Source organism: Tachysurus vachellii, chromosome 3 (assembly GCF_030014155.1).
Source record: "Tachysurus vachellii isolate PV-2020 chromosome 3, HZAU_Pvac_v1, whole genome shotgun sequence".
Lineage (NCBI taxonomy): Eukaryota > Metazoa > Chordata > Actinopteri > Siluriformes > Bagridae > Tachysurus > Tachysurus vachellii.
This window is the reverse complement of record NC_083462.1, coordinates 33,983,171-33,997,216: the sequence shown is the minus strand read 5'-3', so window position 1 is coordinate 33,997,216 and position 14,046 is coordinate 33,983,171. Positions and strand designations below refer to the sequence as shown.

The window sequence follows — 14,046 nt, the reverse complement described above, 5'->3', positions numbered from 1 at the left end:
TGCCCGATGACACCGAGGTAGTTTGGATAAGCGGTAGAAGATGAATGAATGAATAGATCATGCTAAATACTTAGCCAGTGCCTTTGATCTGAAGCTAGGTTTGGGAAATCTTAGATATCATATTTTTCAAACCTAGATCTCTCGATCTTTGTGTTTAACAGCTAATAATTATAATAATAGCTAATAAGTATGTAGCATTTAAATGAAGCTAGATGTCTTGGATACAGCCATATACTATACATCACCATCATGTCAATTCAAGAGGTTTTTATTGTCATTTAAACCATATATAGCTGTGTTTCTCTAGGTCCATTGTGCTACATAAAATGACATAAAGCTACATAAAACAACACATAGCTAAGGACTCAAAATAATTTGTCCTATCCACATAAAATGCAACCTAATGCAAACAGTGCAAAAGAGAGTGCAGACAGACAATACAATACACTACAGGAAAATACACAAAATAACGCAGACCAGTGTACATACTTTATATTATACTATACATTGTGCAAAACTAGAGAAATTGTAAACAGAGATGGTTCAAATAAACATATACATACTTATGTAATAGCAGCAGTTTGATGAGGTACTGAAATGTACCTCATCAAACCGCTTAGTTAGTTAGACATCTAACTGTCAAAGAAGGAGAACAGATATTTATAATGATACTCTATGCAAAACACACAGGTCTGAATATAAATTTAACTCTTACATAACATACAAGAGTGCTTGTCAACCTTTGATTGTGTGCCTCTAGTGTACTAGATTGCTGAGGCCATCTATGAAACCATATATGTACCATCAGTGTTTGCAACACAAAAAACACGTGATGGTACATTTGCGTCTCGTCTAGATTTGAACAACACTACATATTTAATTGGTAATGTGCAACTGTATAGGTGTGGAGCAGCGCAATAAAAATACAAATTCTGGCTAATTACGTATCTGAAATATGGTTACAATATCAGACAGGTGGTTCTAATGTTCAATTTATATAAAAATTTGTTGTATAGCACCTTTAACAATTGTTATAAATCAGCTTTACAAGAAATATATAAATTCATTCATTCATTCATTCATTCATCTTCTACCGCTTATCTGAACTACCTCGGGTCACGGGGGAGCCTGTGCCTATCTCAGGCGTCATTGGGCATCAAGGCAGGATACACCCTGGACAGAGTGCCAATCCATCACAGGGCACACACACACACACACACACACACTCACGCAATCACACACTAGGGACAATTTTCCAGAGATGCCAATCAACCTACCATGCATGTCTTTGGACCGGGGGAGGAAACCGGAGTACCCGGAGGAAACCCCCGAGGCACGGGGAGAACATGAAAACTCCACACACACAAGGTGGAGGTGGGAATCGAACCCCCAACCCTGGGGGTGTGAGGCGAACGTGCTAACCACTAAGCCACCGTGCCTCCCTAATATATAAATTAAGAATGTAAATTATAACTCACATCCAAATTGATCCCTAATTTGCAAGCCAGATGTGAAACCTGCAAGGGAATATCTAAAGTAAAACAATGTTTGGAAACCAGGTGGGAAAAAATGCTCTATATCAGAGCTGCGTGTCCTTTTTGTGTTCCCCATCTTTACTGTCATATTGACTGATCCTTATCAGTTTACAGATATAAATGGTGACTTCTCTGTGTATACTAAGGTAATGTTTGGTGTTAAGCAAGATTAGCAAAGGCAGATGAACACCAGCTTAATTCATTTGAAGAATGTGTAAAGGAATTAAACAGAAATTGAATAAATGAATGAATAAATATAAACTGTCAAAACAGAAAAACGTACATAAATAAATAAATAAATAAATAAATATTACTACTACTACCAAATGACAAGCAGCTAGAAGTAAGCTTTCTTATACAGTAGCTCTATCCAAAATGTTCACGTCCTAATGGCCTCTGACTGTGTGTTAAATTTATGCATAAGAAGATTAATTAGCATAAGATTGTAATGAGTAATTGTTGTAACTTTTAAATATGGATTACGCTGTCAAGTGTTTGTATACTATTAATTAAACTCACAAAACCTTTTTAATATTTTCTGAAACCCAGTAATATAATATTAACTATTATATTAAGAATTATTATATAGGAAAAAAAATTAAAGCAAGCTAAAATAAATAGATTAAATAAATAAATAAATAAATAAATTAAAAATTGGATTAGGAGGATGGGTTGCATATTGCCTCAATATGAAGCCATTTTCTTCATTAACCTTAATTTGGTTCCAGATTTTGGCCTTTCAGGGGCTGTTGATTAATATTTTTTCAGTGGTAGACATGTGAGACAGAATGACTTTCATTTTGAGCAAGTTGGATTTTAGCTGTGTGAAAATCCCCTTTTAAGGAGTTTTCTGGGCTTCTTCAAATGAAAATCAGCAGTGTCATGTTTGTTGAAGCTGACATGCTACTTAATTATTCAGTGTATCCTCATGCCTGTGTTGCCTTCTGGCTCTTCATTTTAGACAGTCCTGCTAGAATCCCTGCTTCCTCTTTGCACACAATATACTTTATCTTATAGTAAAATCTATAGGACAGAAACATCCCTAATAATCTGCCCTCACTCCTTCTTTACTCATCTCTCCCTCTCTCTCTCTCTCTCTCTCTCTCCCTCTCTGTCTCTCTCTCTCTCCCTCTCTGTCTCTCTCTCTCTCCCTCTGTCTCTCTCTGTCTCTCTCTCTCTCACTCTCTCTCTGTCTCTTTCTCTCCCTCTCTGTCTCTCTCACTCCCTCTGTGTCTCTCTCTCTCTCTCTCTCTCTCTCCCTCTCTCCTCTCTCTCCCTCTCTTATTGCTGTGTATGTTTCCACGCAGATACCCTTAAGATGGCTGTGGACAGCCTAGTTTTTAATCACTTACCCAAGGCAGTTTCTTCCAAAGTCTCATTTATAATTGAAAGTATTACTTCACTTGGATACTATAGAACCTAATTCACTAACGTTGATGAACAAAATGACTTTGTTCTTAATACTAACTTTGTAACAAAATGACTTTGTTGCTAACATGCTAATGTATAATTCTACAGTTTGTGACCCTTCAAAACAGATAACTCGCTATTTCCAGGAATTGAAAGAGCTCGAGGGTAAAGAGTCTGCAATCCACACGTTTAATGGCAGGTGTACAGGCAATGCGCTTCTCTCATACATGAGGGGTTTAGCTCTTAATAAGCATCACAAATACAGAAATAAATAAATCTATAATAAGAAGGCAGAGCAACCACATCATCTACCGTGGCTCTCGTTACATGGCCGATAAGTTCTCCTACGTCTCTTCACACCGCACAATAATGTGTTGCATGTAAAACATAGTTTTGGCCGTTACAGATTCCATGCTGGAAAGAAAAAGGCTGTCCCCAGCTGTACACAACATAAGAACATGCTGCACAGACAATAATAATTGACATACATGTCAGTACAAGCTACACATTACATGGTATACGCTTCAAAGATACATCACATAGAAAATAATCCTGCGTAACTAAACCATACATGTAAGCCAACATTTTTTTGTTTTTGTTCTAATGCTAGATAACACATGAAAACTCTCTAACAAAGACCATACACTGTAGATCTTATTCTTTTTCCAGAAGTGATCAACTTATTAGGAACATTTAAATGATAAACTCTCAGAACATTAAGGTCCAATTTTTTTTTGTTAGTCCATTTCTTGTCTAACCACCCTGTGGTGATTCTAGGGGCCAGTCTAGGTCTGAGATTTTAGCAATGGCCCTGCAGATCAGCATGTGAGTTGTGTAAAATGTGTAGATGTGTCAATGTCAAAGACAGAAATGTTAGTACTTCTCCTGTGATCTCTGGTCATGTCATGAGAATTGCCAGCAAAATCATCACCGTCAAAGACAGTCTCGTTAGGACGAGAAATGCATTGATCTTGGGGTTGGTCCCACCTCATCCGTGGCCCCAGCTGAATGTCTGCTAGCATTTCATAGGATGATTCAGTGTGGAAAGGCTGCATATTCACCTGATAAAAAACTCCAGCGTACACTCTAGTGTAAAACTTCACAAGTCTATAGTTCACACCAGAATACAGACCAGAATACACAGGTGCTAGTTTAGCTGTAAAATTGGTCAAAGCATCTGATTTAGGGTGGGTTTTCAATCTGACAAGGTCACCAATGCTATAAGAAACAGACCGGTGTCTGTTGTCATAGTGCAGCTTCTGTCTGTCATGACTGGACTTCAGTACTTCCCTTGCGTGGTCATATACTTCCCGAAACGACAACCATAAGCGCTCAGAGTAGGGGACGTCAGGCTCCTCCATTCCATTCCAGACAGGCTGAGTGACCAGGCTCAATGGGGTGTCCAACTCTTTCACAATTAACATCATGGTTGGGGTTTGACCTGAGCTCTCATGTGGTCATGTGTTCTCAGTGCAAAGCAGATTTGTGGGATATATCTGTCCTAGGTAGTGTGTTTATCATCCACGTAGCACCGAATTGCCATCTTGAGAGCCCGGTTCACCCGTTCCGTGGCATTTGTCTGCGGGTGATATGCAGTTGTGAGCTTATGTTCTGTTTCCAAGGCAGTGGACAGCCTCTTGTACAGGTCACTCACAAAAGGAGAACCCCTGTCTGAAATTACGTAAGTGGGGGTCCCATGATGAGAAAACACTTCACTCAGCAATTTGCATGCCGCAACTTGGGCCAAAGCTTCTCTTACTGCCCTGATCTCAACCCACTTTAAAAAGTAATCAACCAATACCAAAATGTAAGCATTACCAAAGGAGGTGTGTGGTAAAGGACCAACGAAATCAATGCCAACATACTCCCAAGCTTTCTGGGGACGAATTGGGACCATAAGGCCAGCAGGCTTTTTCTGACTTGGCTTAGTCAGTTGACAAACTGTGCAGGAGGTTACATATTTCTTCACCTCAGACGTAATTTTAGGATTATGGCGTTGAGCTAGCCAAAGGAGGTAGTCGAGTATGTGACGCTCTAGAGGTGTTGTTACAAGGGGGTCCAAAGCATCTTAGGATGCTTCGCTGCAACTCAAGAGAATCACTAAGGTACTGCTGGAGCACCGATACCTCAGCTTGCAGAATTTCAACCTGAAGTAGTATAGCAACAACAAAAATTATTAATGTACCCCATAAATGTATAAACTGTTAATAGACTGCACACACCATGAATAAAATCTTCAACAAAATCCAATAATCTTACAACAACCCCAAACTTTATATTTGTAGTGGTATTAAAACCACACCTTTTCACAGTATCATATTATGCAAGCTTAGTTTATCCTGAATAGACCCAAATCAAAAGAAGACATTGTTTTAAATTGAATAAAATGTTCATGGAGTCACTAAATCCTTCAAATGTGTCCAAAAGTAAGGAATTAACCTTGAGTCTAACATAAGGAAGTTCATTTCTGAATGAAAAAAAAAAGTGGATCGTTTCCTCATTATAATCAAAATCCAGTTCGAATGCACAGAAATCCACCACAAATGTCAGCTTGTGAAAAAAAAAAGCAGGTTTGAGTGCGTGAGTCAGACTTAACTCTAAGTATCCCAAAGAGTTTATGAGCAAAATGTCCACATTTGAGAAAGTTAGCAGTTGAATCGCTCCTAAAAATTACCAAAATAATTCTCCGCTCCAACTGGACTTTCACAGTACAAAAACGCGACCGTTAGTGTACAACAACAACAACAACAACACAAAAATCTCCAATGAATAACAAAGTTTCAAAGGTTTCAACATAATCTGTCGTCCTCCGTGTAGCAAAGAACAAAGAAAAAAGAAAAAAAAAAAAGGTTGAATAATCCACTTACACAAACCCCTCGCACACGTGCCACACAGCGTTAGCAAGCTAGTCTCGCCAGTCTCCGTCAGTGATGCTGAATAAACACTGACGGTTCTCCTCAAATTCGTGTAATTTCTTTGTTATAATCAATGCAAATTCCACGTAGATGACGGATCCAGCTTTAAGTTGTTCGGGCGCCAATTGTAACGCTTTGACACAGATAACTCGAATTTCCAGGAAACGAAAGAGCTCGAAGACGAAGAGTCTGCAATTCACACGTTTAATGGCAGGTGTACAGGCAACTCGCTTCCTTCATACATGAGGGGTTTAGCCCTTAATAAGCGTCACAAATACAGAAATAAATAACAAAACTATAACAAGAAGGCAGAGAAAGCATATCCTCTACCGTGGCTCTCCTTACATGGCCGATAGGTTCTCCTACGTCACCACCACTTAGCGTGCATTATGAATGATTATCAGTCTCTTCACACCGCACAATAATGTGATGCATGTCAAGTCAAGTCAAGTCACTTTTATTGTCACATCACCACAGCACCAAAGCGTGCTCCAGAAATTGCAGAAACAATTAACATACAGGTGAAATTAACAGGTGAAAATGTGCAAATGTGAGAATTATGCTAATACATAATCAGTACACACAGTGTACTAATAGACATACTTACAGTAGCACTATACATTATATGCAATATGTACTCGTATATATATATGTATAAATATATATTATATATAAAATATGTTAAGGTGCAACAGATTGTACAGATACATAAATGTCATGGATGTGCGTCGGATGGTATCCAGTGGTAACAGATAGATTATTGTATTAAATACATAAATAAAGTGCAGTGTGTGATAAACCATTACAAGTTGTACAATCTTTGTTCCCTTTGGCGTTTGGTTCATCTCACGGTTTCTTCCTCGTGTCATTTCAGGTAGTTTTTCCTTGCCACTATCTCATTCTTAACTCATATTTGGATTTCTATAAAGCTGCTTTGTGATAATTATCTATGTTTAAGTGCACTTAAATAAAATTGAACAGAATTACAAGGGTGTGATGGCATACAAGCATCACAGGCAAACTTTGACAGTCAGTAGGGTTACAAATCGGATTGATTAAACTTGTCACTAAGTTTAATTTGATCAAACAAACAAACAAACAAACAAACAAACAAACACTTTTTAAACCCAATACAATGTTAGAAACTATACTTTACTATATTATACTTTCATTTTTCTAGCTGTAGCATAAATAAAAATCTTTTTTTCAAGCCAAATGAAACCCTTCTTTTTTGTTGTTTATTATAAAAAACAGACCACTTGCGATACTTTGCACAATTTTTACTTCTGATTTGTTTTGTATACACCGAACGAGGCTCTTACGTCATCTTAGCGCGCCGGTGTGCGCGGTTACCATAGAAACGCGGTCTCGTTTACTAGCCGGTTCATTTGGACAACAGTTCAACATGACATTTGAAATAAAGTTGGAAATTGTTGGTTTGTTAAAAACGCAAAATTTTCATGCGGCTAAAAGTGTTGCTGAGGTAAATTCTTACGACTATTTATATCTATTTTACGTGCGTAAATGAGAAAAAAAGGGTGTGTTTGTTTGTTTGTTTGTTTGTTTGTTTGTTTGTTTCTATTCTCTTTTGTGTAGTAAAATAAAATGTCTCATTTTAACACAGGGACTGAAACACAAATTCCCAGCTTCGTTTGCTGATCCTACCATTCGCCCTTTGCTTGAATGTGACTGGCATGACTATATAACCAATAAAAGAAAGGTAAGATCCGATCATCGTGTTATCCTTGTGTGATGTGGTAGCTCAGTGGTTCAGGTGTTCGACTACTGATCGGAAGGTCATTGGTTCGAATCCCAGGTCCAGTGAGTTGCAACTACAGGGCCCCTGAGCAAGGCCCTTAAAAAAAGTAATGCACTCTGGATAAGAGTGTCTGCTACATGCTGTAAATGTTATACTTATTTATTTAGGGTTAGTCTGACGTGATTAAAACGCCGTCTTGTCGTGACAGGAGCTCAGAGGGGAGATGTGGCAGTACTGCGGTAACGTCTTGTGCTTCCTGAACCACAGTTTACTGGGTGATGAGAAGCGGCTGTGCAGTTGGGCGGAGACACAGTGGACCTTCACCTTCTACCGTCCACAAGCGCTTTACATGGCGCTCGCGCAGGAGTGTTACACCAAACACCTGCTCAGCACAGGGGTAAATATCTGGTGTTAGTCAAACTAGTAGTGAGCAGTGTAGAAGTCCTGGCGTGACCTGAGACAGAGACTCTTGTGCATGACATGTTGTTCTCTTGTACAGGAAAATCCCTACAGATACTTTCCTAAACTCTAGTAAATAGCCTTCTTAGAAGAGTGAAGGTTATTAGAGCAACAAAAGGAGAACGGGCCAATATTAATGTGGTTAAGGTGTTGGGCTACCAATCGGAAGGTTGTGAGTTCAATCCCAGGTTCACCAAGGGCCACTGTTGGGCCCCTGAGCGAGGCCCTTAACCCTTAATAGCTCAGTTGTATAAAACTGAGATAATGTAAGTTGCTCTGGATATAAGGGCATCTGCCAAATGCTGGGAATGTCCATGGTTTTGAAACGGGAGGTTCAATACTCATAAAAGACAACATAAGAAGGCTACTAAAATAGTTTAAATTGTCCACTGAGAACAATATGCTTGATATTATGTGGTAAGTTACTTGAAAGGATTAGAATTTGTTTATTTTGTTGTATTTTTTGTATTATTGTGGATGTGGAGTGTTCATCAGATGAAAATAGACTTTCAGGACGTTAAGAATTTGTAGTCCCCCCTTTTGTTTTATTTATTTATTGCTTTTTTACCTAGCCAACAGGTTTTAAATGTTATAATTTTAATAAAGCGATTTGTACAGGTGTTATACTATGAAAAAATGCTTTATTCGTGCTATCTGTTATCTATCTGTAGCTCATTTTATTAACCACTGATGTAAAATCTACACAAAAGATGTGTAATTAGCTCAGAACATTCAGGATGGAAGAAAGGTGACACTTGATGCCCACACATCTCTGATGTACAGGCATGATCTGCCATTGCAATAGAAACAATAGAAACGGGTCGCTATATCAAATACACACTGTCTGCACTTTATTAGATTTAATTCTGATCCTAAAACAAGTACTAGACAGCAGAAACAAACCAATGAACAAGGATAAATAGGGTGACTATCATTCACAAGCTTCCTATTGAATTAGAGAACAAATAACTGGCTAAGTTTATCTGCAAGGAAAAACTTACAGCATCAGCCCTAAAAACAATTCCTCTTATAGTATTATATTTCTGCTCACTCTGACTGTTTTATTCTCTCTCTCTCTATCTCTCTCTCTCTCTGTCTCTCTGTCTCACTCTCTGTCTCTCTCTCTCTCTTTCTGTTTCTCTCTCTGTCTCACTCACTCTGTCTGTCTCTCTCTCTCTCTCTCTCTCTCTCTCTCTCTCTCTCTCTGTCTCACTCTCTGTCTCTCTCTCTTTCTCTCTCTCTCTCTCTCTCTCTCTCTCTCTGTTTCTCTCTCTGTCTCACTCACTCTGTCTGTCTCTCTCTCTCTCTCTCTCTCTCTCTCTGTCTCACTCTCTGTCTCTCTCTCTCTCTCTCTCTCTCTCTCTCTCTCTCTCTCTGTTTCTCTCTCTGTCTCTCTCTCTCTGTCTGTCTCTCTCTCTCTCTCTCTCTCTCTCTCTCTCTCTCTGTCTCACTCTCTGTCTCTCTCTCTCTCTCTCTCTCTCTCTCTCTCTCTCTCTCTCTCTCTCTCTCTCTCTCTCTCTCTCTCTCTTATGTTCTCAGACACTTTTGAGCACTGAGAGTAAATTACTACTATTACAGGATTGTCAGAGTGGCTTTTTTTGTAATATGTGTAATAAAAAATCCTAGTCATTGTATTTTTAATCAGTCAACAATATGCTGTTCACACACACCAGCTGCAAGCAACATATGCTAAAACAGTAGAGGGCAGTGGTGTAATATCTTGCTGCATATAGGGAAATAGTTGCTCAGTGGTTAAGGTGTTGGACTACTGACTGGAAGGTTGTGGGCTCGAATACTTGGACCTCCAAACTGCCACTGCTGGGCCCTTGAGTAAGGCCCTTAATCCTCATGTGCTCAGTTGTATAAAATGAGATGAATGTAAGTCACTCTGGATAAGGGCGTCTGCCAAATGGTGTAAATGTAAATATTTAATACTCTAGTATGCTGTAGTCATGCTTGCCATCTATCTTTACAGCATATATTTGTATATATGGATGTTGTGATTGGAGAAGAGGCAATTGGACGATTGCTGTTTGAGGTAAGATCTACTTAAGGGTTCACTGTCTGTCTGAACTCTACAGTTAATTTGATCCATTTTTAAAACATTTCAACAATCTGCAGATGTTTGTGTTTTCCTCAGCTTTTTTCAGATCTTTGTCCAAAGACATGCGAAAACTTTAAAGCCCTGTGTACTGGAGAGTCCGGCATCTCTCCAAGCCGACTCACACTTTGTTATAAGGACTCCTTATTCAACAGAGTTGTACCCAATGGCTGGGTGCAGGGAGGAGGTACTATACTCATTAGATTTGTACTTCCACTGCAAAACAAAATAAGCAAAAATCAATTAGATTTGATATTTTTCTCCTGTATTACAGATATTACACTACAAAGCAGTGGCAATGGTGGGGAGTCCATCTATGGCCCAACGTTTGAAGGTAAAGGATTATTATCCATGCAGCGTTTAGCCACAAGCCTTTAAAAACATAATTGTTTCTATGATAATTCATATACAGACAATAATAAGTAAATAATTTGCTAATTTGGGTTTCTGCATTATTTTATATATATATATATATATATATATAAGAAGATTTAATATTATACCCTCATATTATACCCTGTAATATAGGGGTAGTGTTAGCATCATAAATAAATAAAAGCATCATTAATTATCATAGAAAAGCTTTTAGTTTGGCTATAGGTGGTTATGACAGACAAAAAAAAATTTATGACAAAAAAAATCAAATAGAATGAGCTAAAGAAAAAAAAAATTCTAGAACTGTATGTGAATTTTCTAAAGGCTGACCATATAATCAGCAACTGTTGACTTGTTCCCAGATGAGAATTTCTCTGTGTCTCACAACAAGCGAGGCATCCTGGGCATGGCTAACCGAGGTCCCCACACTAACAGCTCTCAGTTCTATATCACACTGCAGCCAGCCCTGTGGATGGACAAAAAATATGTGGCCTTCGGGTAGGTGCTTTAGCAATACTGCTTTAGAATCGACAGTCGTTACATCTACAACTTCAGAAATGTCCCACTGTACCATTGTGCTCATTTTCTATTGTTTGCTTCTGTACATTGTAGTTATGTAATGTGCATGAGAAAAGGGAAAACAAGGCTTAGTAGCACATGATAACACAGACAAGACTTTTTTTACACAGGTATGGTCCACAAAACAAAAATCACACCAGATTTTAATATGTGGATATTCCTCCCAGCGAGGAAAATAAGTGCATCATTTCTACTTCCACATCATTAAAAAAGGAAGAAGAAGAAGATGCCTTTATTATTGCCACATATTACATTTCAGCACAGTGGAGCTTTTTTTTTTTTTTTGCATATTCCAATTCCAGCTTAGGAAAATGCAAGAGTGCAATCATTAAGAGAGTGAATATCAGCCATGTGTCAATGAAATAAACAAAATTAGTTCATCATAAAGAAGTTTGACTATAAGAGCAGGACTTTTGGAAGTTGGTGATCTGGAGCACAGATATTCAGGGTTATAACACCATCTCCAAACAATTTTAAAGTTACCATTCTACAGTGAGATAAATACAGGGAATTCACATACAGGGAATGTCAACTGCTAATCTTCCAGTATCAGGCATGCCAACAAATTCAGTCCAAGCCCGGCCATTTAAAGATTAGAGATATCAAGAAAAAAACAAGAACTATGTGACCATGTGATCATGTGCCTTCTGTAAGCACATTAAATGTTCATGACATCACAGTGAGGAAAAGACTGGTATGACCTGTCTATCATGCACAGACACCTCATAACTGTCAGACGTGGTGGAGGAGAGGTGATGATCTAGGCTTGTTTTGCAGCCACAGGCTCTGAGACAGCGATGAACTCCACTTTATACCAGAATATTCTTCAAATACATGTGATTTTATCTGCTGAAATTGGATCCGGCAACAGGATAACGATCCCAAGTGCACCAGCAAATCGACATCTAAAAGATAAAGAAGAAAAAACGGAGGTGTTGAAATGGCCAAGTCAATGTCCAGACCTCAAGCCCATTAAAATGCTGTGGTGAGATCTTAAGAGCGGTGCCTCAGAGTGAAGAAGAGTGGGCCAGAATTTCCCTAAAACATTGTGATAGGCTTATAATATTTACTGATAAAGACAGTTCTACATGTTACTGAATTATAGGATGTAAAGATGTTTAGTGTGAATCAGGTCAGGGCTCTGGCTCACCCATTCAGAAACCTTCATCTACTTTTGGTTAAGTTGTACTTTCTGGATGTGCTTTGGATCACTGTTGTGCTGAAAGGTGAAATGTTTATTTTCAGCTTTCTAGCAGACACCTGAATCTTTCACACTAAAATCATTTGGTATTTGTAGCTATTCATGATTTCCACCAGCTTGATAAACGCCTCAGTTCTAGCAGAAGAAAAGCAGCTCATGATGCTACCACCACCATGCTGCATTGTAGTTATGGTGATCATTTGTTGATGTGTTTTATACCAAATGTTTAGAATTGGTCTCATCAGACCATAACACATTTGCCACATGGTTTGAAGTGATTTAGATGTGTTTGGATGTTTTCAGTGAGAAAGAGCTTCTGTCTAGTCGTCCTACATCCCAGACATGAAGAATATGAGAGATTGTTGTCACATACAGAGAGAGAGTAATCAGTACGTCTCAGATGTTCCTGCAGCTCCTTGCTGTAGGTCACTTGGCAGCCTCTGTGCTAAGTTCTTGTCTTGTGGTGCTCCAATCGCTCTGTTTGTTAATGATGACCTTTAGAGTGTTCCATGCGACATCTAATGATTTACACCCCTCTCCTGATCAATACATTTTAACAAGTAAGATATTATGTATGCATTGTAATCTCTTCACCAAGCTCTTCAGCAGTCAGATGGAACCAAAAATAGGTTAAGAAAATCTTACAGAAACAGGAAATCAATGAAATGATTATGATCAACCATCATAATCATTCCATTGATGACAGCTGCATGATAAATGCTTTTGAACATGATACTGAATGTCATTCTGAACACAACAAACCACCAATTATTAAAGGGTGTGCCCACGTATGCAGGGTGGAAAAGGTTCTGACATGATTTATATTGGATTCGTTTTTTATATATTACAGAAACGTGACCTTCAAATAGGTGTGTGTCACAATCACACACTCGTTCAGGATGAGTGTAGTTATTAAAACAGCATGTGGGAGACTACATCATGAACATGATGTTTAGCATTATGTGTGTACATATATATATATATATATATATATAATTTATATTTGCATTCGCATTAGCCTTTACTGAATTATCAAAACACTCTCTATAGTTATAGTTACATAACCTTAGTGATGTATCAGTACATAAAGTGTATACTTTGCCTCAGTATTCATCACCATTAAACATAAGTGTAGGCCCTGTGTGAGACATAATATAAATGAACTTTTAAGAATTCTGTGAAAGAATTCAAAAACCATGGAACTGAAATAATATAATTAGGAAACTACATTAAAAAGGACAGGAATACAGTCTGTGTTTTTCCTAACATTGAGTTTTACTCTTTCCAACAGGCAAGTTGTTGAAGGCTCAGAGGTTCTCAGAAGGCTAGAAGAGGTGCCCACTTATAATGAAAGGCCCAGACAAGACTGCAGGATAGTCACATGTGGATTATTTGTTCCTTGATTGATGGTCGTGGTGTAAGATTTAAGAAAAGTTTCACTTGTGTTAGCTGTGGTGTATATATCAGGATCTGACTTCAAAGACTTCACATTAATAATAAACCTGTAGATAATATGTACATACTCTCTTAATAAAGAAAACAAAGTCTTATTTTAGAACTATCTCATTAGTATGCACTTGCACATCCTATCAAGCATGCACAAGCAATCTGTGAGAGTTAGATATAAAGAGGTCTAAGAGTAGTTTTTCCATAAAACAGAGAATTTAGGAAAGTCCCATCATGTCCATATATGTAATTTAATTCTTAGACGT

The 14,046-nt window shown here is 38.2% G+C and overlaps 1 protein-coding gene across 1 annotated transcript; it reads left to right on the top strand.

Moving 5' to 3' along the window:
• The first annotated feature begins 7,219 nt into the window (after positions 1-7,219).
• ppil6 (peptidylprolyl isomerase (cyclophilin)-like 6) lies at positions 7,220-13,869 on the top strand. The gene is made up of 8 exons (XM_060865073.1): positions 7,220-7,343; positions 7,485-7,580; positions 7,828-8,016; positions 10,054-10,116; positions 10,219-10,366; positions 10,454-10,513; positions 10,917-11,052; positions 13,626-13,869. Exons 1-8 carry the CDS (start codon positions 7,266-7,268, stop codon positions 13,735-13,737), a joined length of 882 nt encoding a protein of 293 aa, XP_060721056.1. The 5' UTR covers positions 7,220-7,265; the 3' UTR covers positions 13,738-13,869.
• The last annotated feature ends 177 nt before the right edge of the window (positions 13,870-14,046 follow it).